At 50.3% G+C, this 27,432-nt stretch overlaps 1 protein-coding gene across 20 annotated transcripts in view; it reads right to left on the bottom strand.

The window, feature by feature from the left end:
* Nucleotides 1–27,432, bottom strand: part of LOC137524117 (uncharacterized) — a 515,954-nt gene that overhangs the window by 12,371 nt on the left and 476,151 nt on the right. For all 20 annotated transcript variants that reach the window (XM_068243637.1, XM_068243636.1, XM_068243632.1 and 17 more), the window contains 2 exons: nucleotides 5,474–5,761; nucleotides 532–887 (listed from right to left, as the gene is read on the bottom strand). In XM_068243637.1, coding sequence (XP_068099738.1) covers nucleotides 535–887; nucleotides 5,474–5,761 — 641 coding nt within the window. In that variant the 3' untranslated portion in view covers nucleotides 532–534. The remainder of the gene's footprint in view (nucleotides 1–531; nucleotides 888–5,473; nucleotides 5,762–27,432) is intronic.

The following is a 27,432-nucleotide window of genomic DNA, read 5'->3' as shown; positions in this document are numbered from 1 at the left end:
AGAAATATGTTCTACTTGATGGACCACACCTTACCTGATTCAGTCCCATCCATTTGAGTTGTGCCAAAAATGGTGTGAGGACCTTAGGCCTTGGAGATTGGAGTTAGACATCCAAGCATTATGAAGAAATAAGCTCAAATTTTGCATAGTAGTAATGTAATTTTGCATGTAGTAGTAACTACAATCTCACGAAAATGTAACTTTCTCATGCCCATAGACTTTAATGCATTTATGTGAAAATTTGTTTTCTTATGCCTCAGACTTCCATGCAAAGCTAGACTGAATGCTCAGTCGGGGATTCTTATCAGAGCTGATAACAAGAAGACTGAGCAGTGAAAGATGAAACAAGGAGCAGAGTAGGTGTTTACTGTCATGTTCCCATTGATATATATGGTAAAATACATGAGGGTGCTTAGTCTCTGGTTCTCTTTAATCCATTAGATTGCACACCTAGTAGATATAAACTGATTGAGCAGATAATATTTTGTCTTATAATTAGTTATGTCTACTGGTAAAAAGTCGAGGACTTACTTGCTAGTTGCTCCTTGTTAGTTTTAATGGTCCTGTACTTCTCTCTAGGGGGCGCTCCAGGCTGGGGTGCGTCACTCTGCAGATGAACTCTGACCCCTGGTCTGCCAGTGTCGGGGTGATCAGCAGGCAGGCTGTACAGCTGTTTGTCTTATCCTTCTGTCTCTGGTGGATGATCTGTGGCATCCTGTACTGGTCACCATTAGCAAGTTCCTCCTCTCTGCCTCTCCCTTGTTTCCTGTGCCAGCTCACAGTCAGCTCTTCAGTGATATAGCCGGAGATTTTACATTCTATTTTGGATTCACGGTTCAGGATGACGTTTGTATCTAGTTGTTCAATGTGTGGCCTCCACGGAAGATCTGCAGATCAATCAGAACTTTTTAGTGTTACAGTAGAGATCAGTGAGGTATGGTCCAGTGTTAAGGTGCCCATACACTATTAGATGGCCGAGAAGATCAATCCCTCTCAGATCAGAATCCGATCAGAGATGGATAAGATCCTTCCACACACTGCACATAGATTTTCAATAGGTGTTGGCATGACAACAGTTGCGTAGCAATAGGGTATGCAGAGGTTCCGACTGCACCGGGGCCCTTGGACCAGACTCCTTAGATTCACCACTGGCATGAAATCTATTAAAAATCTATCAAACCACAGCGTTGCATTGCTCCATGCAGAGGAATGCTATGTCCCATCAACCTACCAGCACTCTCAACCCACAAACAAGTGACATCTCCCTTCTGTTACGTGCATGTTGGGGCATTGATTTCTAGCTGATTCAGTCAGATTCAGTAATCAAATTTGCCGGGAGTAGATGGGAAAGATCGATAAATCTATGGGCACCTTTCTGCTGACATCAAACCAAAACATAATGATTCAGACAATACCTTTTGACTAATTTCATGTTAGTGCAAGCCTTTAAAGAGAACCCAAGGTAGGTTTTAATAATGCTATTAGGACACAGAGGCTGGTTGTGCATACTAACACCAGCCTCTGTTACTATACTGTGACCCCACAGGCCCCCCCCCCCCCCCGCGCTCTGCTGTCCCCCATAAATCCAACCACCGTGCTAGCGACATGCAGCATGTTGCTAGCAGGCTGTTTACATCCAGGATGTCACTCTCCGCCGCTCCCCCACCTCCTCTCTAGCGCCGCTCGCCGCCCGCGTGCCTTCCCTCCCCGCCTCCGTAAGCAGGCAGGGAGCGGCGCTAGAGAGGAGGCGGGGGAGTATCAGAGAGTGACATCCTTCATGTAAACAGCCTGCTAGCGACACACTGCATGTCTCTAGCATGGCGGTTTGATTTATGGGGGACAGCAGAGTGCAGGGGGGGCCTGGGGGGACATAGTACAGACACAGACGCAAGTTATGCTGCAAGGGAGACCGGAGCAGCCAGCTGGATTAGCGCAAGTGAGGTGACACGTATACAGCGTCGGGCCAGAGGACTTGTACGAGCCCTGAGCGTAAAGCTCCCTCAAAAGGATTGATCTGATGGCAGCAAGGTCGTGAGTAATAACAGCATCTGCAGACACACACTGTTTGTACAGCTTTGAAGCTTATAAGATAGATGGAAGTCTGAGGAACTATAACCTATTGGGAACTATGATCTTCATGGGCCAGTGCATTGAAACGCAATAAGGGAATACTGTGGAGAATGGAGGCATTAGGCATGGCTATACCCCCATTATAGATCACCAGTATATCTTAATATCAAACAAGGGGAGGAAGAATAAAGAACTAGTCCAGTGATCCCAGTATGAAGCTTCTGAGTGACAGTGCACTGTCAAACTGTGTGTGAGTGAGGAGGCCTCATGGTGTGCGCCGGGTGGAGGGCCCACAGATGTCCAAATATGATTGGGTAACCGGTTGATTTGAATAGGCTGCGGCTGGGTGATCAATTCGGTACTATACCATCATGGGGACAGTGGGTGAAAGATGATACAAGCTCACATGGTCCAGATTGGTTTTAGGGATTTTAATATGGTGTGAACCTTGTTTTGTATTACATATTTTGCAGGCTAAGATTAAAGTTATTACAAGCACAAGCAGATACTCCGGTTTTGGTTTTTGATTGTATGTCATTAACTAATTTATGATTGTTACATTTTTATCTGAAAAGGGAAGACTTACAATATCTACCAAGTGTCCATCTTTCTACCTTCTGCATAATACTGAAAAAACCTATTAAAAAGTTTAAGCGTTCTCTCATGAAACATCTTATCCAGGCTGCAGACATCCAAATAGCAAGACACTGGAAGTCTACCCAGGCTCCAATGATTCTGGAACGGGTACATGAGCTTAAATTTATTCATACGATGGAATCCCTCATGGCTTCCAGACATACAAGAGAGGAGCAATGTTCACGTACATGGCTACCATGGCTTGGATTTCTTGAATCCAATGACTACAAAACTCTGATTGTATCCTACCTGAGTGGTTGATTATGTGATGACATTTATAACCCTCCCTTCCCTCACCCCCCACCCCCACCCCAATAAAAAAAGGTTATGACTCACACCCAAGCTTGGAATATGCTTCAAGGGGCGGACTGAACTTTCTGGTCTCTGAGTACGAGTGTCTCTGCCCTTTTATATTTCTCCTTTTCCTTTCTCTCTTGTATTCTTTCCTTTTCTGGCTCTGTTTTTTCTGGTCTTTATGTTAAAGAATCCCTATATTTAGAGTTGTGCGGATTTCCTTTGACTCCAGCTCTGTTGATTTTTACTGTATAAGGCCTGGGGGTAAGTTCTCATTGGGCCCTGGGTCCCTCAACTTGCTGAAGATTGAGGCGGACATACACGCAAGGGTAGACACATGTAACAGTTGCATTTTGTTTCTCAGATCCCGTTTCATTTGAATATATCATTGGGGTATTTTAAGTTTCTAGTATTCAAAATGTTATTGAATGATTGTATGTTTATTTATTCTCTTACAAAACATAAAGAATCTTTAAAGGGACACGCCTGTAGGGGGTCGGGGGAAATGAGTTGAAGTTACCCGGGGCTTCTAATGGTCCCCCGCAGACGTCCTGTGCCCGCGCAGCCACTCACCGATGCTCCGGCCCCGCCTCTGGTTCACTTCTGGAATTTCAGACTTTAAAGTCTGAAAACCACTGCGCCTGCGTTGCTGTGTCCTCCCTCCCGATGTTGTCACCAAGAGCATACTGCGCAGGGGCATACCATACTGGGCCTGCGCACTACACTCCTGGTGACGTCAGCGGGAGCGAGGACACGGCAACGCAAGCGCAGTGGTTTTCAGACTTTAAAGTCTGAAATTCCAGAAGTGGACCGGAGGCGGGGCCGGAGCATCGGTGAGTAGCTGCGCGGGCACAGGACGTCTGCGGGGGACCATTAGAAGCACCGGGTAAGTTCAACTCATTTTCCCCCGACCCCCCCTACAGTATTCCTTTTAAAAAATAAATGGTATCACTATGATTCAAATTGTTGAAAAGCTGAAAGTTCCACTCTATCTCTGAGTGAGGAAGTGAGGAAAACGCTCCCTAGCAGAGATTCAGACAGCAACAGAAGTCTCACAGTATTTGTGACCCATCTTCAAAAACATAGGAGTCTGGCATTTTAAAGGGAACCCGAGATGAAGTTTAGGTTCAAAAAGGGATATTTACCTAAAGAGAGGGAAGACTCGGGATTCTATTGAGGTTTCCTCCATGTTCTTTTGTTCCCCCTTACCCAGCGCAACCCCCCACCACATCAGGCCATGCTCCTCTCTCTCCTGTTACCAGCATGGGTGTGCAGAAGCTACATGAGCACAGCTGCACATGCGCAGTCAAACGGAACTGCTCATGTACGCCGCTCTGGCTTATTGCAAATGTGCCAGGTTTACTTGCTTGGCTACAGCGCGGCCATCCTTATGGAAGAGTGACAGGGACATCAGAGCACTGAGAGAAGCCTCAATATGATTCTTAGTCTGCACTTAATAATAACTTAATAGTTTTTCACTTATGTAGAGGGAAAGCTCGGGATCTCATAGAGTTCTCTCTGCATGACCTTCTTTCAGTGCTGCCTTATGCTGAAGTTTGTCGGTTGGCAAATCCTAGGAAGGCTTCGGAAGCACTTGTGTCTCTGAGTGCTCCCGAGTCCCGAAGACAGCCAGCTCCTAATATGGAGCTGCCCATCCACAAAAGTACTAGGAGACATAAGTGCTTCTGAAGCTTTCTGAGAATCCTTCAAGGAGTATTCAACCAGTTGGTTGAATAACTGCAAAGGGGGGGGGAGGAGGAGGGGGAGGGACCAGGAAGACTCTATGGGATCAGAGCCTTCCCTCTACATAGGTGAATATCTATTTTCTCACCACACTTCAATGTCACTTTAACATCATCTGGCTAGTAGTGATCTGACATCTTGTTTTTAGTGTATTTTTTGTACCCCAAATATCCCATGAATACTTCATGACTGAGTGAGGATAGTTCTAATTCCCCCTATGTCCACTAAATGGTTACATTATCAATTGATGACCCACTTGTAACTACAGGACCAGCTGTAGACTTTTTGCTGCCTGAGGCACACTTGTGAGGATGCACCCCCCATTTGGATGATCGCACAGCACCCGACAATTTACTCTGCTTCATTTAATGTTCTCACATGACATGCTGCAGCTCAACACAATAGCACACTGGCTGGCTGTGAGTCTGTGACAAACTGCTCACCCTCAGCCACTTCATTCCTCCTCAGGAAGGTACACACAGTACAAAATGCTGCCCCTGAAATCTCTGCGCCTGATGCAAATGTTTGACCTTGCTTCATGAGAGAACCGGCCCTGAGCCTACCACCTTTACTCTTACAAGTCTCCCTTACCAGCTGACACTACTGGACTCCCCTTTTTTCTGTTTGTAACCTCAAATTAGTAGACTTTTTAGGGATCCTCTATTATAAATCCCTAGAATGTAATCCTGCGCAGGTGACCTGCTGCTATATTGCATACATTCATTATTACCTTCTGCCTCCAGACTAATTAACTGAGAATCTGTCATAGATTGATGCATCCAAATGACAAACACAGGGAAGCAGAGAGGGCGGGGCAGTGTGCACACACTGGTGACTTCATATGTTCCATCCTCAGACTCGGTTGGTTTGCAGTCAGACTTGAGGTAGCTTTGTCCTCCTATGTAGTCCCATGTGATGGTGATATCTCTGGGGTAGAATCTCCACAGAGTCAGGGCACACTGCACCTCTCCTGTGTCACTGATGGAGAATCTCACCGGCCTTGTCACCCACGGGGCCCCTACACACAAACACACATCACACTGTCATTGTCAGCAGAACTAGTGATTACAACTGCACCGTGTAGAAGTGTAACATTTGTGTAACAAAATATGCTTGATGTTATCAGTGAATGAACTAAAACCATTGATTCCTGTGGGAACCGGAGGCAATACCACAATCTTTTATGTATACAGTATAATGTACTATAATAGTAATTGTTTTATTTTGTCTAATATAGACAGCCCCCACATCCTTAGTGTTATACAGAGAAAGTGAGAAGTGACCGATCAATACGATTCTGAGGGTCTGAGAAGTACTGGTAGGTCATTTGTTTTGCTTAAAACCATCACTTGCCACTTGTCAGTTTTGTATACACATACAGTATATATCTCTGTCTCCTCCTGCAGAAAACACTACAAAAACAACAACAAGGAAACATTTGTAAAGCGCTTTTCTCCCAAAGGACCCAAAGCACATAAATTTGTCTCAGATACTGATCTGAGACAAATTTATGTGCTTTGGGTCCTTTGGGAGAAAAGCAGGTTAGGTTATTGGATCCTGTTGATCTGAGGTTGTGGGAGGTGTGACGCAGTTGCAACAAATGCTTCAGGTATCCGGGGCCTAGGTTGTGTAGGGATTTGAATGTTAACATGTCAATTTTGAAAAGTATTCTGTAACGATCGGTGAAGCACAGAGAGGATCTGATTACCGGTGATCTGCAGTATCACTGGGAATACAGATGTATACCAGATTATAAGTGATCTGCAGTATCACCGATAATCCGATATACCAGCTAACCTCTGTTCACCTGAGTAGAGTGTAGTGTTTGATGTAACAGTAACACTTCAAGGACTAGGCCTCAGTGCAGAGAGGAGTACTGCATGGATTCCTTCCGAAGACCTGGACTCTCCTAGACGGGAGGAGTCAGGCTGAGAGTAGGAAGGACTGTTCTGCAAGTGACACTCAGGAGGAAGTGTCACTAACAGGACGAGGAACCGCCTCCAACAGTAAGGTCGGTTCTCGAGGTCGGACAAACCAGGTCGTAAACACACGGACAGATAAAGTACAGTTTCAGAAGGCAGAGGCGGAGTCTAGGTACAGGCAGGGTTCGGCAACAGGGTATCAGATATATCGAGGTACAAGATCAAGAGGCAGAAGCAGGGTCTAAGGATAAGCCAGGGTTCGGCAACAGAGTATCAGAAATATCGGGGTGCAAGATCAGAGTTCAGGAGGATAGTCAAGGCAGGCAAAGGGTCATAACAGATAATCACAATCAAAATAGTACTTTAGCTATCAACAGAATCTAGCTAAGTGTAGGATTACAGCTCCAGCTGGTCCCGGCACACTTACGGATCTGACTACGGATCTGGGTGCTCCCACGTATGTGATCGCACGCCAGACAAAGAGCAAGTGAACAGCCAGTGGTATATATACACACAAGGACCTTTCCAGGACCTCCCTAATTGCTGGACCAATGAGAGTGGTGGAAAATGTCAGCTGACCCGCCTGGTCAGCTGACTCCCCTCTGGCTGTCATTTAAGCTCAGCCTCTGTGCGCGCGCGCGTGTCACTCTGAATCTAGGTGGACTATCAGTCCCAGCCACACCAGTACTGTCTTGCAATGTATCCAGTTCCAATGCGGATTCCGCCGCTTCCGATGCGGATTCCGCCGTTCCTAATGCGGATTCCGCCGTTCCCAATGCGGATTCCGCCGCCCTGCCTATGCGGCATGCGGCGGTTTTTCCGCGTTGTGACGCCATGCTGGACGCGGAAACAGCCGCCTCACGTTGAGGGATGGCGGCTTTTCCGCGCTTCCTCACAGTACCCCCCTCCCGAGGAGTGGACTCCGGACAACTCCTACCCGGCTTCTCTGGATGTAAAGCGTGAAATTCCCTTCTTAACTCATCCGCATGCATACGAGTCCCCGGTACCCATCGTCTCTCCTCAATGCCGTACCCATTCCAATGCACTGGATATTGTACCGAGTTCTGAACAATGCGTGAGTCCAATATTTTTTCCACCTCGTACTCAGGTTGGTCCTCCACCATCACCGGAGGAGGAGGCGTAGGACCCACATGAACCGCAGGTTTGAGTAGGGACACATGAAACGACCTTACGCCCCGCATGCTGGCAGGAAGATCAATGGCGTAAGTGACGTTATTAATTCTTTTGGTCACTGGGAATGGACCCACAAACCTGGGACACAGTTTGGCAGAAGGCTGCTTCAGGGTCAAGTGACGTGTGGACACCCAAACTAAATCCCCTGGCTGAAACTTCCACTCCACGGACCGTCTCTTGTCTGCTTGACCCTTCTGACTCTGGAACGCCTTCTGCAAGTTCCTCTTAACAACTCCCCAATTGTCCCTGAGTGACCTCTGCCAATCCTCTTGTGATGGAAATGGAGAAGAGACAACTGGAAAAGGGGAAAATTTGGGTGACCTCCCTGTCACAATTTGGAATGGAGAGAACCCAGATGAGAAATTCTTCAAATTATTTTGTGCGAATTCCGCGAAGGGCAAAAATTTTACCCAGTCACTCTGTGCCTCCGCAACGTAACATCTTAGGAATTGCTCTAAAGACTGGTTGATACGTTCCGTCTGCCCATTAGTCTGTGGGTGGTAGCCTGACGAAAAAGACAATTTCATGCCCATTTGGTGGCAAAATGCCCTCCAGAATCCAGACACAAATTGGACTCCCCTATGCGACACAATGTCTTCCGGAATGCCATGCAGCCGGAAGACGTGAATGATGAACAACTCGGCCAGTTCCTGAGCCGAGGGGAGTCCTTTTAGGGGCACAAAGTGGGCCATTTTGCTAAAACGGTCGACTACCACCCAAATGACCGACATTCCTTCAGACCTGGGCAATTCTCCCACAAAATCCATGGACAAGTGGGTCCATGGCTCACTCGGGGTGGGCAAAGGCTGCAGCTTACCTACAGATGCCAGCCGGGAGGGTTTACTCTTGGCACAGACCGCACACTCCCTGACATACTCCTTGCAATCTGTTGCCAAAGAAGGCCACCAAGCACACCTGGCAATCAGATCCTGCGTTCTGGCAGCTCCAGGATGACCAGCATTCTTATGGGCGTGAAAGAGATGCAGGACTTGTAAACGAAAAGGCAGAGGGATAAACATAACCCCTTTGGGTTTTCCCTCAGGAACATCCTGCTGAAAGGGGCCCAAAACTTCCGTCCAATCCTCCCAAGTCTCCGTGGCGGCTAACACTAGTGCTGCCTGGGGTGTACGTGATTATAAACCTAAACCTTGTAAAAAATAAAGACCATCGGGCCTGACGGGGACTTAGCCTCTTCGCCCCTCCGATGTATTCCAAGTTCTTGTGGTCGGTGTAAACTGTGATCGTGTGTTCTGCCCCCTCTAACCAGTGGCGCCATTCCTCAAACGCCAATTTAATGGCCAGAAGTTCCCGGTTGCCTATATCGTAATTTTTTTCTGCAGGTGAGAACCTACGGGAAAAGTAAGCGCACGGATGTAATCTGCCCTGCAAGCCTGATCGTTGAGACAGCACCGCCCCCCACCCCAACTTCTGAGGCATCAACCTCCACGATAAAGGGAAAGGACGTGTCCACATGCCTCAAAATAGGTGCTGAGCAAAATAATTTCTTCAGAAGAGAAAATGCTGCCACGGCTTCAGGGGACCAGTGGTTGGTATCCGCCCCTTTTTTCGTCAGACTGGTAAGGGGGGCAACTAACGTGGAGTACCCCTTAATGAACCTCCTGTAATAGTTCGCAAAACCTAAAAATCTTTGTAGGGCTTTTAACCCCACCGGCTGTGGCCACTGCAACACAGCTGTGACCTTGGCAGGATCCATTGAAAGGCCCGAGGTGGAAATTACGTACCCTAGGAACGTGACAGTGGTCACCTCGAAAATACACTTTTCCACCTTAGCATAGAGCCTATTTTGTCTTAATTTGTTCAAAAAAAAATTCACGTGGACCCTGTGCTCGGAGAGGTTATTGGAATAGATTAGTATATCATCAAGGTATACCAGCACGAATCTACCCAATACCTCCCGGAATACCTCATTGATTAATTCTTGGAAGACGGCTGGCACATTGCACAACCCGAAGGGCATCACTAAGTACTCGTAATGCCTGTCGGGTGTGTTGAAGGCCGTCTTCCACTCATCGCCCTCTCTAATGCGGATTAGATTGTATGCCCCCCTCAGATCCAACTTGAACCTGAATAGGGGGACTTACTGGAGTGAGGGGAATACCCAACTCCTGAGCAAATTCAAGGTTCATAAAATTAGCCGCTGAGCCAGAATCAATAAAAGCCTCAGTGGCTACAGACTTATTCTCCCATGTAATCGTACAGGGGAGAAGCAATTTTTTCTCTTTTTGGGGTGAGAAAGGTGTGCCTAGGGTGTCACCCCCCACTACTCCTAGGCAGACTCATTTCCCAGCTTGTTAGGGCAGTTTCGCACTCTATGCCCCGCTTCTGCACAGTACAGGCACAATTGTTCAGCTATTCTCTGCCTTTGCTCCACCTGGGTCAGTTTTGATCGACCAATCTGCATTGGCTCGGGTGGAGGCAGGGCCGGAAAGGAAGAGACAGGCGGAGATGTCATTACTGAGGGTGCAGCGGAAGGTGCCGCATAAGATGTCACCCTGACACGGTGACTGCCCCGAGTCTGCCTCTGATGGCGTAGCCGACGGTCGACTCGAATGGCCGATGAGATGGCCTCATCGACTGTCTTGGGCTCGGGTAAGGTTAACATTAGGTCGGAGACCTCCTCCGACAACCCAGACAGGAAGTAATCCATCAGGGCTTAGGTGTCAAATCTGGCGGTAACTGACCACCTACGAAATTCTGCCGCGTAATCCTCGACCGAGCCTCTGCCTTGCCGCAAAAGTTTGAGCTTCCGCTCAGAGGTTGCCGCAAGGTCAGGGTCGTCGTATATCACTGCCATGGCCTTAAAAAATTCCTCTACTGAGGTCAGAGCTGTATCTGTGGGAGGCAGGTTGTATGCCCAGGACTGGGAATCACCAGTTAACAAGGTTTTAATAAAAATGACCCGTTGGGTCTCAGTCCCTGAGGATCGGGGTCTCAACTCGAAATATGATAACACTCTACTCTTAAATTTCCGGAAGTCAGACTTGTGGCCAGAAAATGTGTCTGGTACGGGCATACGTATGTCATCACTAGGAGGGGATCGCACCGAATCAATTGACGTCTGAAGGGTTTGCACAGAGCCTGTTAGGGCATCAATTAAAGCTTTGTGCTGGCCCAGTGCTTGATGGATAGTATCCACCGAAGTGGCAAGCACAGTCAGAGGGTCAGCGTGTGCGTCCATCTGTTTATTGGTCTGGCGTTCTGTAACGATCGGTGAAGCACAGAGAGGATCTGATTACCGGTGATCTGCAGTATCACTGGGAATACAGATGTATACCAGATTATAAGTGATCTGCAGTATCACCGATAATCCGATATACCAGCTAACCTCTGTTCACCGGAGTAGAGTGTAGTGTTTGATGTAACAGTAACACTTCGAGGACTAGGCCTCAGTGCAGAGAGGAGTACTGCACGGATTCCTTCCGCAGACCTGAGCTCTCCAAGACGGGAGGAGTCAGACTGACAGTAGGAAGGATTGTCTGAAAGTGACACTCAGGAGGAGGTGTCACTGACAGGACGGGGAACCGCCTCCAATAGTAAGGTCGGTTCTCGAGGTCGGACAAACCAGGTCGTACACACACGGACAGACAAAGTACAAGATCAGGAGGCAAAGGCAGAGTCAAAGTACAGGCGAGGTTCGGCAACAGGGTATCAGATATATCGAGGTACAAAATCAGGAGGCAGAGGCGGAGTCTAGGAACGAGCCGGGGTTCGGCAACAGAGTATCAGAAATATCGGGGTGCAAGATCAGAGTTCAGGAGAATAGTCCAGGCAGGCAAAGGGTCATAACAGATCATCACAATCAAACTAGTACTTTAGCTATCAACAGAATCTAGCTAAGTGTAGGATTACAGCTCCAGCTGGTCCCGGCACACTTACGGATCTGACTACGGATCTGGGTGCTCCCACGTATGTGATCGCACGCCAGACAAAGAGCAAGTGAACAGCCAGTGGTATATATACACAAGGACCTTTCCAGGACCTCCCTAATTGCTGGACCAATGAGAGTGGTGGAAAATGTCAGCTGACCCGCCTGGTCAGCTGACTCCCCTCTGGCTGTCATTTAAGCTCAGCCTCTGTGCGCGTGCGCGTGTCACTCTGAATCTAGGTGGACTATCAGTCCCAGCCACACCAGTACTGTCTTGCAATGTATCCAGTTCCAATGCGGATTCCGCCGCTCCCGATGCGGATTCCGCCGTTCCTAATGCGGATTCCGCCGTTCCCAATGTGGATTCCGCCACCCTGCCTATGCGTCATGCGGATGCGTCATGCGGCGGTTTTTCCGCGTTGTGACGCCATGCTGGATGCGGAAACAGCCGCCTCACGTTGAGGGACGCCGGCTTTTCCGCGCTTCCTCACAGATTCTCCATTTTATGGGTAGCCGGTGTAGTGAGCATATGATTCAAGTTATGTGGTAATGGCATCGGCAGCATTCTGTACTAGCTGCAGGTGGTGTAGGTCTTTATTTGGAAGGCTTGTATAGAGGGCATTGCAATAATCCACCCGGGATGTGATGAAGGTGTGAACTAGGGTTGGAGGATCCTCTGAAGGAATGAGGTGCTTAATTTTTGCAATATTCCTTAGGTGAAAGAAGGAATGTTTCACAACAGCTGAGATTTGAGTCCTGAAGCTTAATTCCCCAACAATCAGTAAACCCAAGCTGCACACAGTGTTGGAGCTAGCATGGTCTGAGTTCCCTACCCTCAGTGGTGTTGACTGTGTTTAGCACTCTCTCCTATTAGGGAAGGTTTTGACAGTCTCACTTTCTCACATTACCTATTAGAAGGAGTAGTCCCTTATACACATCATTTTATATAAGTAAATATTAGAAGCCAGGCTAAAAAAAAACATTCCGTGAATCATAGATTTTTCACTTCACTAGGAGAATGAAGATTTGAGCTTGAGGGTACAAGAACAAGCAATTTTAGTCTAAAATCCAACTAGAAATAATATTGTCTGTGTAAACACATAGAGGATGTACAAGCTAATAAATAGGTAAAACTATAGGAGGGAAAAGAAAAAGAAAGGAGGGAAAGGAAAAAAAAGAAAATAAATAAGGACAAGGAAGTGAAAGACAAACAATGAAAATAAAGAAGAATAGAGGAAGGGAAAAAGAGAGAAAAGGGGGGAGAAAGCGAGGAGAAAAGTGTGTGTGTGTGGGGGGGGGGAAGGAAAGAAGGGAGTTACAAGAAGGAAAGAAAAACATGGGGGAGAGGTTGGGAAATTGACAGGGAAAAGGAAAGGGGAGATGGGGAAGAGGTGAAGGGGGAGGGGGGGGGGGGGGGTAAAGGTGGCCATACACACACCATAAAAGGTTTTACATTTCTATTCAATTCAAGAATTACAATCAATTTTTCGGATTGATTTTAACATTTAAAATATCTGACCAATGTACCACACATGTTAAATTTTTCCCAATTATGAAAAAAAATGATTGAAAACTGAAAAAATTGCTTGGATCTATACATTAAGAAATTGACAATCTATACTGGTCACTCTTTACGTCAAGTCTTTGCTACTATACAAATCTTTGCAGGTTTCTCTGAGTTGTGTATCAATTGGCAGAAATCAGTTATTCTCCCCCCTTGACACCAATAATATACATGAACCCTCCCTGCAATCTCAGTTACAGCTAGTTACCAAATTTAAATACCTGGGTATCTACGTGGTCCCAGGGCGAGCTGAGTTTCTTAAACTGAATGTGGAACCCCTTATACAGGTTTCTTACATGGAGCCAGTTCCCTATTAACATTATTGGCAGAATTAAAGTAGTTAAAATCATTATACAACCTAAAATTCTATATACTCTAGAGCAGGCATGGGCAAACTTGGCCCTCCAGCTGTTAAAGGGAACCAGAGAGGATGAAACAAAGCTTTTCTACATACCTGGGGCTTCCTCCAGCCCCATACACCTGGATCGCTCCCACGCCGCCGTCCTCCGCTCCCTGGATCCGCCGCCACCGGGTCCCGTCATTGCCGCGAGTTGGCCAGTCGGCCGGCGCACGCGGCCAATTCTCCGCATCACAGAGTTCTCCTTCCATACTGGTACGCGTGTGGCTGCTTACTGCACAGCCGCATGCGTACGGGTATGGAGGGAGCAGCTCTGATGCGGACAATTGGCCGCGTCCGCCGGAAGTGACGGGCCCGGTACCGGCGGATCCAGGAAGCTGAGGATGGCGGCGTGGGAGCGATCCAGGTGTATGGGGCTGGAAGAAGCCCCAGGTATGTATAAAAGCATTTTTCTATTTTAGAAAATCATTGCCCTCTGGTTCCCTTTAAGGAACTACAAGTCCCACAATGCATTGCAGGAGTCTGAAAGCCACAGTCATGACTCATAAAGGCAAATGCATTGTGGGGCTTGTAGTTCCGAAACAGCTGGAGGGTCGAGTTTGCCCATTGCCTGCTCTAGAGCATGTGCACACGTTTGTCCCCAAGAGATTTTTTTTCTGAACTTAATTCCCTGGTCACTATGTTTCTCTGGGGGAAGGGTAGAGCTAGGGTAAAACTTAAAGGGAAGGTCCATGCTGTAAAAAAAAAAAAAAAAAAAAAACTCCACTTACCTGGGGCTTCCTCCAGCCCCTGCCAGTTGTTCTGTGCCCTCGCCGCAGCTGATCTCACTCCCGGTGTCCTGTGCTGAAGAAGCCGACCTCGCCAGGTTGGCATCCAGGTCGGCTTCATGTGCGCTCCACGGCGCGGGTCACGTGGTGTATGCGACGTCATCGGGTCTCTACTGAGCAGTACAATGTACTGGATCAGTACGGGCTTGTTCTCATCTTTTGATCAATTTAAACCCCGATAACATCACTGAGTACTTTTATAAATAGCTTCAGCTCTGGCACTGCTGGCAGACACAGTTTGGGATCCAACCCTATGCAATTCTCTGACTTCCCTTTCATACGTATATAACCCACTCAAGTTATGGGGGTACTCATCACCACGTTATATCTGTCTCTTATAACAGCGTTAGCAACTAACAAACAAAAACACAAAACATTTATATCGCGCTTTTCTCCTGGCGGACTCAAAGCGACAGAGCTGCAGCCACTAGGACGCGCTCTATAGGCAGTAGCAGTGTTAGGGTGTCTTGCCCAAGGCCTCCTACTGAATAGGTGCTGGCTTACTGAACAGGCAGAGCCAAGATTTGAACCCAGGTCTCCTGGCACATGATGTGGAGTTGTAGCTATGTGCAGGGATACTGAAAACAAGTTACTAAGTTGCTAGTAGATGTTATGGGTACACCACTGTCTTCATGCCCCAAGGTGTGGCTCCTTGGTATACTGTCAGAAAATCAATATTCTAAATGTTAAAGTACTTTGCTGAGGGAATCCCTATTGTATGCTCGAAGAGCCATTACAATGTGCTGTATTACCCCAAGTGTCCCTATGGCGCCTGAGTGGTTGATACAGGTTAATAAGGTATACCGTTTATTAAGTTGGTCTACACTCAGGGGCGTAACTAGAAACCATTGGGCCCCCCTGCAAAACTTTGGATGCCCCCCCTTCTGACCCCCCCAACACACACACAACAGAAAACCAAAAGGCATCCCCCCACACTAAACAGAAATCAGACAGCTCCTCCCCCCCCCCCCAATAAAAATATGCAGGCAATCATACACCATCCCCCCACAAAGTGAAAATCAAGCAGGCACCCCCACCATTCCCAGTACCCACACAAAACATATCAGGTAAGCACCAGACTCAGCTTCCTCCCCCCCCCTCCCCCCCCAAACAATAACCACCACCACCCCTTTCTCCTTAAAAAAAAACAAAAACAGTCAGCCATGCAGCACAGGTGTATATATATATATATATATATATATATATATATATATATATATATATGTATGTATATATATATATATATATATATATATATATATATATATATATATATATATATAATAGACTAAAGGGGCATACAGACATGCGACTAAAGTCGTTGGTAACGAACGACTAACGATCGTTTATAACGACGATCGTTACAAAATAACCGCTAACGATCGTTAAGGGTAACGATCAGCGACTGAAGTCGTTGCAAACTGGAAATCCGTCCTGGCGGATTTTTTGTAACGACGATCGTTAGCAAAAGTACGTGTGTATGCTGATCGTTACAAAAACGATCGTTCGTTAAGTACCGTACATGCGCAGACAGAGAGAGAGAGACAGAGAGATGTATATAGATATATATATATATATATATATATAGATGTAGATAGATGTATAGAGATATATAGATATATGTTGACATAGATAGAGATATATCTATCTATATCTCTCTCTCCCTGTGTGTGTATATATATATATATATATAATGTACGCAACTTCCTCTTTCCTACTGGCCATTAACAATGACGTTCGTTCCGGGTTCATTGATCTGAATAACGTTTAGCATACTAGATGCGCTGTATCATACGTTCGTCACTTCCGCATCGTTCGTTCGGAAACGATCTGATCGTTTCCCACTTTCAACACCTCTTTACTAACGACCTTTTCATTTCTCTCCTTAATTGATCGTTCGTCGTTGCTTACGAACGATCGTTATCGCATGTCTGTACGTAGCTTTAGTGCCTCAACCTTCAAACAAGAAGAAGAAGTACTTTGCATGAGAACATTTATGCGTGATCAAACACCAAGTTTAAGGCCTCTTTTACACGGACTGTTGAGCTGTGTGCTCAGCAAGCAGTTACCAGGCAGCAGTGAGCAGATACCAGGCAGCAACAAGCAGTTACCAGGCAGCAGCAAGCAGTTATCAGTCAGCAGTGAGCAGATACCAGGCAGCAACAAGCAGTTACCAGGCAGCAGCGAGCAGTTACCAGGCAGCAGCAAGCAGTTACCAGGCAGCAGCAAGCAGTTACCAGGCAGCAGCAAGCAGTTACCAGGCAGCAGCGAGCAGTTACCAGGCAGCAGCGAGCAGTTACCAGGCAGCAGCGAGCAGTTACCAGGCAGCAGCGAGCAGTTACCAGGCAGCAGAAAGCAGTTACCAGGCAGCAGCAAGCAGTTACGAGAGTTTGAGAGCCATTTCACTGCCTATTCACAGTCCATGGAAAAGAGGCCTTACCCTAGCAGGTCTGACATTGCAAATCTGGCCTAATTGGCTATTCATGAGGCAATGCTCATGCAAATGCATGCACAAACCAATACAACAAAGCAGTCACCCTGCTACATGCTACATTAGCACTATCCGGCTTAGTGCACACCAGAGCGGTTCAGCAGCATTTTGCGATCCACTTGCGGCTGCGGATACGCTTGGGTAATGTATTTCAATGGGCTGGTGTACACCAGAGCGGGAGGCGTTTTGCTGAAACGCATACTCCCGAGGTGAGGCATTTTTTGGATTGCGGAGGCGTTTCTGCCTCCAATGTAAAGTATAGGAAAAACGCAAACCGCTCTGAAAAACGGCAGTTCAGAGCGGTTTTGCAGGCGTTTTTGTTACAGAAGCTGTTCAGTAACAGCTTTACTGTAACAATATATGAAATCTACTACACCAAAAACGCTTTACAAAACCGCAAAATGCTAGGTGAAATGCTACAGAAATATAAGAAAAAGCGTTTCAAAATCTGCTAGCATTTTGCGGATCTGCTAGCAGATTTTGGTGTGCTCCAGGCCTCCAGGAGCGCCACGGGGAGGATTCCCAATGCCCCCTTTTTATACAACTGGGGGGACCGCAGGGTCCCAGGCTCTCTCACTGCCTGGAAACCACAGCGGCACCCCGGAGGGGGAGGCTGGGTGGCGTGGACGACCCCCCCCCCCCCCCAAGTGTGGCCAGCGCCGGGGAGGCCGTCTGCACCCAGCTCCCAATATTAAAAACAGGCACTTACCTTAACGTCCATTGCGTTCTGCTACATGCGCATTAATTTGGGGGCACCACATGAGAAAGGAGAGAAGCATGGGTCACCCCGAGCTTTAGAGCTCAGGGCTGGCTCACATACAGCACTCCAGAGGGGGGGGGGGGGAGGACAGGCGCACTCACTCCAGGGTTCACACCACCGGAGCAAGCCATCCACCACCTGCCTCCAAAGGATACAAACTGCACAAAATGCTTTCCATGAGAAAATTAATGCGCATGTAGCAGAACCCAATGGACGTTAAGGTAAGTGGCTGTTTTTAATATTAGGAGGTGGGTGCGGACGGCTCTCCCCAGCGCTGGCCACGCTTGGGGGGGGCGGCTGCGCCACCCAGCCTCCCACTCCGGGGTGCCGCTGTGGTTCCCAGGCAGCGAGAGAGCACTTTGCAGTATTGGTTTTTTGACCCTGCATAGTTTGGCATGCGAAAGCAAATGCATATTTGCATGAGCATTGCCTCATGAATAGCCAATTAGGCCGGATTTGCAAAGCCAGACTTGCTAGGGTAGTCTACTTCTTCTTGCTTCAAAGTTGAGGCACGTACTCTATCAGATAGATAGATGCGGCGTATGCTACGACGCGGGTTGGCTAGTGTATATATATATATATATATTAAAAAAACTACTTAAACCGCCATCTCTGTCTCTGTCTCTGCTCCCCACCTGTCCTGTCCCCGAGTCTCTCTCAAGGTGCCCATACACGTTACAATAAAAACATTCAATTTTCCCGTTTATTCAACCAAAATCATTAAATCAAATAAAAGTTTAAAATAATCTTTTTTTTCTATCAAGAAAATCGATTAATCCGTTTTTTCAATAAAAATCCAATCAGACATGCTGGAAAAATGTTTATATTTGATCTAACTGAATAATCAAACAAAATTATCCAATTGAGAAAAATGGAAAATTGTACCATGTATGGGCACCATCAGACTGACACAGCCGCAGGGTAGGCTGTATCACAACTTCACAAGCCAGAACACAGTGACGCTGGCTGCAAGCAGGCTGGGTCTAATGGCAGAAGCATCCAGCCAGCGTCATCCTCTTTTCTTCTTCCCAGCCTGCACTGCAACAATGCTTGAAGCTGCAGGAAAGACCACGTGACATGCAACCGTCCTGGGTGATTAAGGCGGCAGAGATGGCGAGGATGGTCCTAGTGCCCGCTGCCGCACGCTATATTCAGCACACAGCATAATCGCAATGGTGGACAGCGGGCCCTGTCTCAGGTGGCAGGCTTCTCCTCCTCCGGGCCTCCTCTCAGGCTTCTCTTCCTCTGGGCCCCCCTACAACTGCTTCCAAAGCAGGCTCTATAGTTACGCCCCTGTCTATACTCATAGAGGCTGTCCCAGCAAATTTAATAAAGAATGGGGCAAGTGGGTACTTTCACCCCATAACGGCAACTACGTAATGGTTCACCTTGATTTCAGGTCGATGGCAATTACTCAGGTATGATTGTACTACACTGTTATATATTCATGCTCTTTTGATAGGTATGTATTTCTACAGTCTTCATTCCATGCACAGTTATTTGTATCAGCTGTTATTGCTTGTTGCAATAGTGTTTTTGAAAATGTATTTCAATTTTATATACTGCACTGAAACCTCTATTACTGGGATGCATGAAACATGCTATTCTGGACACCACTTTAATCGGACAATTGTGGCTATTTTTTGGCAAATTTTCAATAATTTTATGGCATATACAGTGGGATGCGAAAGTTTGAACTACCTTCTTAAGTTTCATATAGGAGACACACACAGTGATATTTGAGAAGTGAAATGAAGTTTATTGGATTTACAGAAAGTGCAATAATTGTTTAAACAAAATTAGGCGGGTGCATACATTTGGGCACCACAAAAAATAAATGAAATCAATATTCAGTGGATCCTCCTTTTGCAGAAAATACAGCCTCTAAACCAGGCATGGGCAAACTTGGCCCTCCAGCTGTTGAGGAACTACAAGTCCCACATTGCATTGCAGGAGTCTGACAGCCACAGACATGACTCAAAGGCAAATGGATTGTGGGATTTGTAGTTCCTTAACGGCTGGAGGGCCAAGTTTGCCCATGCCTGCTCTAAACGCTTCCAGTAACCTGAGAGCTGAGCGAAGCTAGGGCGAGAAGGGGCGTGACCGGGTGGGCTCTGAGCTGGACTGTCCTAGAACAATAGGGTCGCCAGGTGTGAAAGAGAGGTGGAGTGTCCTGGCCAGGGCCAGGACACTATAAGACCAGGGGGCTGGCCAGGCAGCCTTCCTTTTGGGATCGTGTGGATACAGCAAACTTCTCTTCGCTGGAGCAAAGGCTGGGGTAAGTGCAGATATTTTCTTTGTTAGGCCTTAGCCAGAAATCCCTCCCCACCCTTTACCCAGCATCAGGGGGACAAAACTGTAGCATTCCCTCCCTCGGGACTACCTGGAACTCACTGAACTGCAGATTCCAATTTCCCTCCCATCCCATCCATTCATCCCATCCAGCTGCTTCTGGACGCCCCAGGCCTCCCACTCATCCCAAACAGCTTCAGGTGGCTAACCCTCTCATCCCATCCATCCCGAGCTGCCGCTGGGCTCCCCAGGCCTCCCACTCATCACGAGCAGCTTCAGGTTGCTAACCCTCTCATCCCATCCATCCCGAGCTGCCGCTGGGCTCCCCAGGCCTCCCACTCATCACGAGCAGCTTCAGGTTGCTAACCCTCTCATCCCATCCATCCCGAGCTGCCGCTGGGCTCCCCAGGCCTCCCACTCATCACGAGCAGCTTCAGGTTGCTAACCCTCTCATCCCATCCATCCCGAGCTGCCGCTGGGCTCCCCAGGCCTCCCAATCATCACGAGCAGCTTCAGGTTGCTAACCCTCTCATCCCATCCATCCCGAGCTGCCGCTGGGCCCCCCAGGCCTCCGATTCATCTCGAGCACCTTCAGGTTGCTAACCTCCCATCCCATCCATCCCGAGCTGCCTCCGGGCTCCCCGGGCCTCCCACTCATCCCGAGCAGCTTCAGGCTGCTAGCCCTCCCAGCGCATCCATCCCGAGCTGCTTCTGGGCTACAGGCCTCCAGGCCATCCCGAACAGCTTCAGGTTGCTAACCCTCCCATCCCAACCATCCCGAGCTGCTTCTGGGCTCTCCAGGTCTCCCACTCATCCTCCCACACCATCCATCCCAGCAGTTGGTTGTCCCAGTTTGAACCATCCCATCCACCCTGAGCAACTCCGGGGTTGCCCCAGCCCTTCCAATCCATCCATCCCTAGCAGCTAGGCCCAGGGCATAACACCGCTGGGAGCCATGGACGCATCTCTGCAACAATTGCGGGACCGGGTGCAGGCCATGCCGGGGGAACAGGGGACCGAGTGGGTGCAAGCGCAACTCACTAACCTGGGGGGCGCCCCGCGCCCGGGGAATGTGAGGAGGAGGAGGAGGCCGCCAGCTCGATTTACCCCCACGGGCTCACCAGCTAGGAGCAGGAGACGGGGGGAGGGGGACCAGGAACCGGGTTCCATCATTGCCCCCAGCAGGTCCGGATTCGGCACGGCAGGCGGCGGGCCCCAGCCAGCAAGCCGTCAGGGGAGAGCGGCGGCAGGGTGCGGGAGTAAGGCCCCAGTTCAGGCAGGAGCCAGCCCCACGATAGCAGGCAGCGCAGCCGGGCGGAGATGTACATCCGGTCCACGGCAGCCTGCAGAGACACGCCCCCTTTCTCTCTCCGGGGCTTCCCAAGATGGCCACCACCCATCCTCCAGCAGGCTCCGGCAAAATGGCCGCCGCACGGCCTCCGCAGGCCCACGACAAGATGGCCGCCGCCGGAGCACTGCAGGACTCCACCAAAATGGCCGCCCGCCGATCGGGGCACAGAACAGCCCCAGCCAGGGGAGCCAGGAGGTGGATTCAGGCGGCGATGGGTCATGTATGGACCCAGTAGCCAGGGGAGGACTGGGACCTTTTGGCCTGGGGGGACAACACAAACTAGAGGCCCGTTTCACGGCACCCCCAGCCCAAAGCCATATCTTTCTTGTGTGCAAATCTTCAAATTGTGATGACTAACAGCCCCAGCCACCAGGGGCGTTTCTAGGGTCCCTGGAGATCAGTGGCACCTGTGGGCACCAGGAGGGGAGGTACATGCGGCGCGCGCAGCGGCAAAAAATGGGCGTGGCCATGCGGTGAGTGGGCGTGGCCATGGGTGGGGCCAAATGTACATGAACTTAGCAGCGGTGTAAGCTACGGATAACGGGCCTGCCCATCGAAATATTGGACGGAGCCCCCTGTCCTTTATTTCGATCATTTACAATCAGTATAGGCATAGATCAAAGATGTATACGCACATACAATTTTGATTGGTCAATCACTGACCCCCAATTTCCCACCCCCGTGCAGTAAGTGGGCCAACAGACAATGAATTTTATGAACAGAGCTAAAATTGGCTAATCAAAATTGTATGTGTGTACCAGGCTTTACAGCTAATACTGTACATACTGAAAGTAGCAGGGATCAGCATACAATACAGCTGGTTTACAATCAATAAAGGCACAGAGTAACACCTTACACTGTGCACACTGGAGGTAAATCAGCACACAGTGCAAGCACTAGAGAACAGCGTATACTGTACATACTGTAGGCAGCAGAATTCAGCACACTGCAGCTAGCGTGCCAAAAATATGACGATCACGTTGTGTGGCGTGCTTATCGCGCCGCACCAAAAAATGGGTGGGCCATGGACCAGAATATAGGTGTGGTAACGGGTGGAGACAAATTTACATGAACCTAGCAATGGTGGGACATCAGATTAGGACAGTGGTGGCGAACCTTTTGGAGGCCGAGTGCCCAAACTGCAATCCAAAAGTCACTTACCGGTATCTATCGCAAAGTGGCAACAGCAATTTAAACTAAATACTGTACAAACGTTTTAACTCATACATGAACATTATGGAAAATCCAAGTTGAAAATAAACTGTGAAGATAAACAATTTCATCCATCCTACTCCTGAAAAATGTATTCAATTTTTTAGAACCTCCCAGTTTTATTTTCTGTTTTAAAACGCTAAAAAAGTAGGTTTAATGCTATTGTCTCATATGATAAGGATTCAGCTTTTCCCATAGTCTCGCAGTTAGCAATCATGTGACCCCCAACAAGACATTCAGCAATCATGAGGCCCCCAACAAATCAGGAGGCCCCCAACAAGACAAATTCAGCAATCATGAGGCCTCCAACAAGACAAATTCAGCAATCATGAGGCCCCCAACAAATCATGAGGCCCCCAACAAGACAAATTCAGCAATCATGAGGCCCCCAACAAATCATAAGGCTCCCAACAAGACACATTCAGCAGTCATGAGGCACATAAATAGACAGCATTTCACATAAATAGGCAGAATGCCCCCTTAATATGGTAGCCCCCCCAAGTTAGGTAGTGAGTGACAGGGACCCCCAGGTTAGCTAGTGAGTGACAGGGACCCCGATAGTGAGTGACAGGGACCCCGATAGTGAGTGACAGGGAGCACCTTTAGGTAGTGAGTGAGTGACAGGGAGCCCCTTTAGGCAGTGAGTGAGTGCCAGGAAGCCCCTTTAGGCAGTGAGTGAGTGCCAGGAAGCCCCTTTAGGCAGTGAGTGAGTGCCAGGGAGCCCCTTTAGGCAGTGAGTGAGTGCCAGGGAGCCCCTTTAGGCAGTGAGTGAGTGACAGGAAGCCCCTTTAGGCAGTGAGTGAGTGACAGGAAGCCCCTTTAGGCAGTGAGTGAGTGACAGGGAGCCCCTTTAGGCAGTGAGTGAGTGACAGGGAGCCCCTTTAGGCAGTGAGTGAGTGACAGGGAGCCCCTTTAGGCAGTGAGTGAGTGACAGGGAGCCCCTTTAGGCAGTGAGTGAGTGACAGGGAGCCCCTTTAGGGAGTGAGTGAGTGACAGGGAGCCCCTTTAGGGAGTGAGTGAGTGACAGGGAGGCCCTTTAGGGAGTGAGTGAGTGCCAGGGAGCCCCTTTAGTGAGTGAGTGCGTGCCAGGGAGCCCCTTTAGTGAGTGAGTGCGTGCCAGGGAGCCCCTTTAGTGAGTGCGTGCCAGGGAGCCCCTTTAGGGAGTGGGTGCGTGCCAGGGAGCCCCTTTAGGGAGTGGGTGCGTGCCAGGGGAGCCCCTTTAGGGAGTGAGTGAGTGCCAGGGGAGCCCCTTTAGGGAGTGAGTGAGTGCCAGGGGAGCCCCTTTAGGGAGTGAGTGAGTGCCAGGGGAGCCCCTTTAGGGAGTGAGTGAGTGCCAGGGGAGCCCCTTTAGGGAGTGAGTGCCAGGGAGCCCCTTTAGGGAGTGAGTGAGTGACAGGGAGCCCCTTTAGGGAGTGAGTGAGTGACAGGGAGCCCCTTTAGGGAGTGAGTGAGTGCCAGGGAGCCCCTTTAGGGAGTGAGTGAGTGCCAGGGAGCCCCTTTAGGGAGTGAGTGAGTGCCAGGGAGCCCCTTTAGGGAGTGAGTGCGTGACAGGGAGCCCCTTTAGGGAGTGAGTGAGTGACAGGGAGCCCCTTTAGGGAGTGAGTGAGTGCCAGGGAGCCCCTTTAGGGAGTGAGTGAGTGCCAGGGAGCCCCTTTAGGGAGTGAGTGCGTGCCAGGGAGCCCCTTTAGGGAGTGAGTGCGTGCCAGGGAGCCCCTTTAGGGAGTGAGTGAGTGACAGGGAGCCCCTTTAGGGAGTGAGTGAGTGCCAGGGAGCCCCTTTAGGGAGTGAGTGAGTGCCAGGGAGCCCCTTTAGGGAGTGAGTGCCAGGGAGCCCCTTTAGGGAGTGAGTGAGTGCCAGGGAGCCCCTTTAGGGAGTGAGTGAGTGCCAGGGAGCCCCTTTAGGGAGTGAGTGAGTGCCAGGGAGCCCCTTTAGGGAGTGAGTGAGTGCCAGGGAGCCCCTTTAGGGAGTGAGTGAGTGCCAGGGAGCCTCTTTAGGGAGTGAGTGAGTGACAGGGAGCCCCTTTAGGGAGTGAGTGCGTGCCAGGGAGCCCCTTTAGGGAGTGAGTGCGTGCCAGGGAGCCCCTTTAGGGAGTGAGTGCGTGCCAGGGAGCCCCTTTAGGGAGTGGGTGCGTGCCAGGGGAGCCCCTTTAGGGAGTGAGTGCCAGGGAGCCCCTTTAGGGAGTGAGTGCGTGCCAGGGAGCCCCTTTAGGGAGTGAGTGAGTGACAGGGAGCCCCTTTAGGGAGTGAGTGCGTGCCAGGGAGCCCCTTTAGGGAGTGAGTGCGTGCCAGGGAGCCCCTTTAGGGAGTGGGTGCGTGCCAGGGGAGCCCCTTTAGGGAGTGAGTGCCAGGGAGCCCCTTTAGGGAGTGAGTGCGTGCCAGGGAGCCCCTTTAGGGAGTGGGTGCGTGCCAGGGGAGCCCCTTTAGGGAGTGAGTGCCAGGGAGCCCCTTTAGGGAGTGAGTGCATGCCAGGGAGCCCCTTTAGGGAGTGAGAGAGTGAGTGACAGGGAGCCCCTTTAGGGAGTGAGTGCGTGCCAGGGAGTCCCTTTAGTGAGTGAGTGAGTGAGTGACAGGGAGGCCCCCTCTCTAGCCGCCGCCGCTCCCCCCCCTACCTCTCAGCAGACCTCAGGATCAGCGGCGACCCGACCAGATGTACGAGCGGGCGCTGGACGCACCCGCTCGATATGCGGAAGTGATGTCACTTCCGCATATCAGTGCGGGCGCTGGGTCCTAGCGCCCGCACGATTGGTCGCCGGCTCGCCGCCTGATCCTGAGGTCTGAGACGCGGCGGCGGCTGGAGGGAGCCGCTGACAGAGGGGGCAGCGGCGGCCGGGAGATCCGTGGCACCCCAGGAAAGATTGGGGGCACGTGCCCCCCTAAAACAGGGCTAGCGACGCCCCTGCCAGCCACACACACACACACACACACACTATGTACCTGATGCCTAACCCCATTTCTCCGCACAATCTACCTGTCTGTGTCTGATGCCTAACCTTAAAGGAGTTATCAGGCTTTTTTTATGAAAATAAGTGCTACTTACCCAGGGCTCATCCAGCCCCAAGCTCCCAGCATGTCCCTTGCCGCAGCTCTGCAGTCAGCTGTTCGCTGCCGCTGCCTCTCAGCTCCCGGCGATGATGTCAGGCCGACTGCGCCTGTGTGAGCGGCGCTGTCAATCACCGCCACATGGACCAGAGCGTACTGTGCAGACGCAGAACTACTGCACCTGCGCAGTACACTCCGGTTCACGTGGCGGTGATTGACAGTGCTGCTCGCACAGGCGCAGTACAGGCCGACATCCAGGTCGGACTGGTGCCATCGCCGGGGACTGGGAGGCAGCAGCAGCGAATGGCTGACTGCATAGCTGCAGCGAGGGACATGCTGGGAGCGTGGGGCTGGCGGAAGCCCCGGGTAAGTAGCACTTATTTCATTAAAAATGCCTGATAACTCCTAACAACCCCCCCCCCCCCCCCCACACACACACACACACACACACACACACACACAAACCTACCTACCTGGTGATGCCTAACCCTACTCCTGCCCACCCACCATACAAACTACTTGTCTGACACCTAACCCCCCCCCCTCCAACTACCTGTTTGACAGTGCCTAACTGCCTACCTCCCCCCTCCCCTGCCGCCAATCACACCACAAGAAGAAAAAACGTTCCCCCTCAGGCCAGGGTCAGAATGGGGATGATTATCACACAAAAAAAAAACTCAGAGGGCACTGGCCTGGGCAGAGAATTGAATTTGACAGTAGTAGCAGGCAGGCAGCAAAGTGTGAGTAACTCAGTGACAAGAAGGGAGAAGAAGTACAGAAACAAAACTTATAAAAACCACCTTCTCCTCTGGCAACCTGGACCCAACCTCCTGTCTCCTCAGTCCTACACCTCCTCCTCCTCCACAGCAGCAAGCAGCTATAGGTGGCATCTCCGACTCCCAGCCCCCAGAGTGTCCGACTCCTCCAGCCAGGACAGCCAGCCAGCCACTCGTAGCTGCAGCTCCAGGCCCCCAGCCCCCCCAGCACAGAAAGCTGAAGAGTGAGACAGCTCACTCCGATGACACCTCAGGCACAGCAGCACAGGGGAGGACTGTGTCCGACTCCTCCAGCCAGCCACTCGTAGCCACAGCTCCAGGCCCCCAGCCCCCCCAGCACAGAAAGCTGAAGAGTGAGACAGCTCACTCCGATGACACCGCAGGCACAGCAGCACGTTGCGGGCGGCAATGGCTCCAGGTGGGGGGCGGAGTCAAGCAGGGTCAACCAACCGGGCCGGAGAGGACCTAAGCTATTTGTGTCCTTATGCCGCTCACATCCACCGCAGGCGCAGCCACGCACAAGGGCACACCATGGCCGGCCGCCTCAGCCCCTTCTCTGATTGGATACGGGAAATATCGCGCGAGGTTGCGATCCCCACTGCGAACCGGTCAACTGTGGTATGTCTGTGGCCGCTGCGTTTAGCAGCGGCTGGCCCTAATTACTTAAGATTTGGGCGGCCCGGGGGGCAATTGCCCCCCGTCCCCCTGGGCCAGTCCTCCCCTGCCAGTAGCCGACCCCCCCGCCCTCCACCACTTCCCCAACTACCCCAGGACGACCGACAGCCGCCCCACCCCCTGCAGGCCACTAGAAGATGGTCGCCAGGGAGGCCACAAGGCAAATAGGGGCCCATACAGGTGTGACCACCTTAAAGGGGAACGCCGCAGCAGTGGTCAAGGAAAGGGGACCAGCGCAGGAGGACAGGGATTGCAGGGAGGAAGCCGCAGAGCGGGGGGGAAGCATATCAAGGTAAGGGGCAGGGGGGCCATGAGACATCGGGACGGGACCACGGAGCCGCAG

The sequence above is a fragment of the Hyperolius riggenbachi genome, chromosome 7, assembly GCF_040937935.1.
Source record: "Hyperolius riggenbachi isolate aHypRig1 chromosome 7, aHypRig1.pri, whole genome shotgun sequence".
Classification (NCBI taxonomy): domain Eukaryota; kingdom Metazoa; phylum Chordata; class Amphibia; order Anura; family Hyperoliidae; genus Hyperolius; species Hyperolius riggenbachi.
The sequence above is the reverse complement of the archived record's forward strand: the minus strand, read 5'-3'. Positions and strand labels throughout refer to the sequence as shown.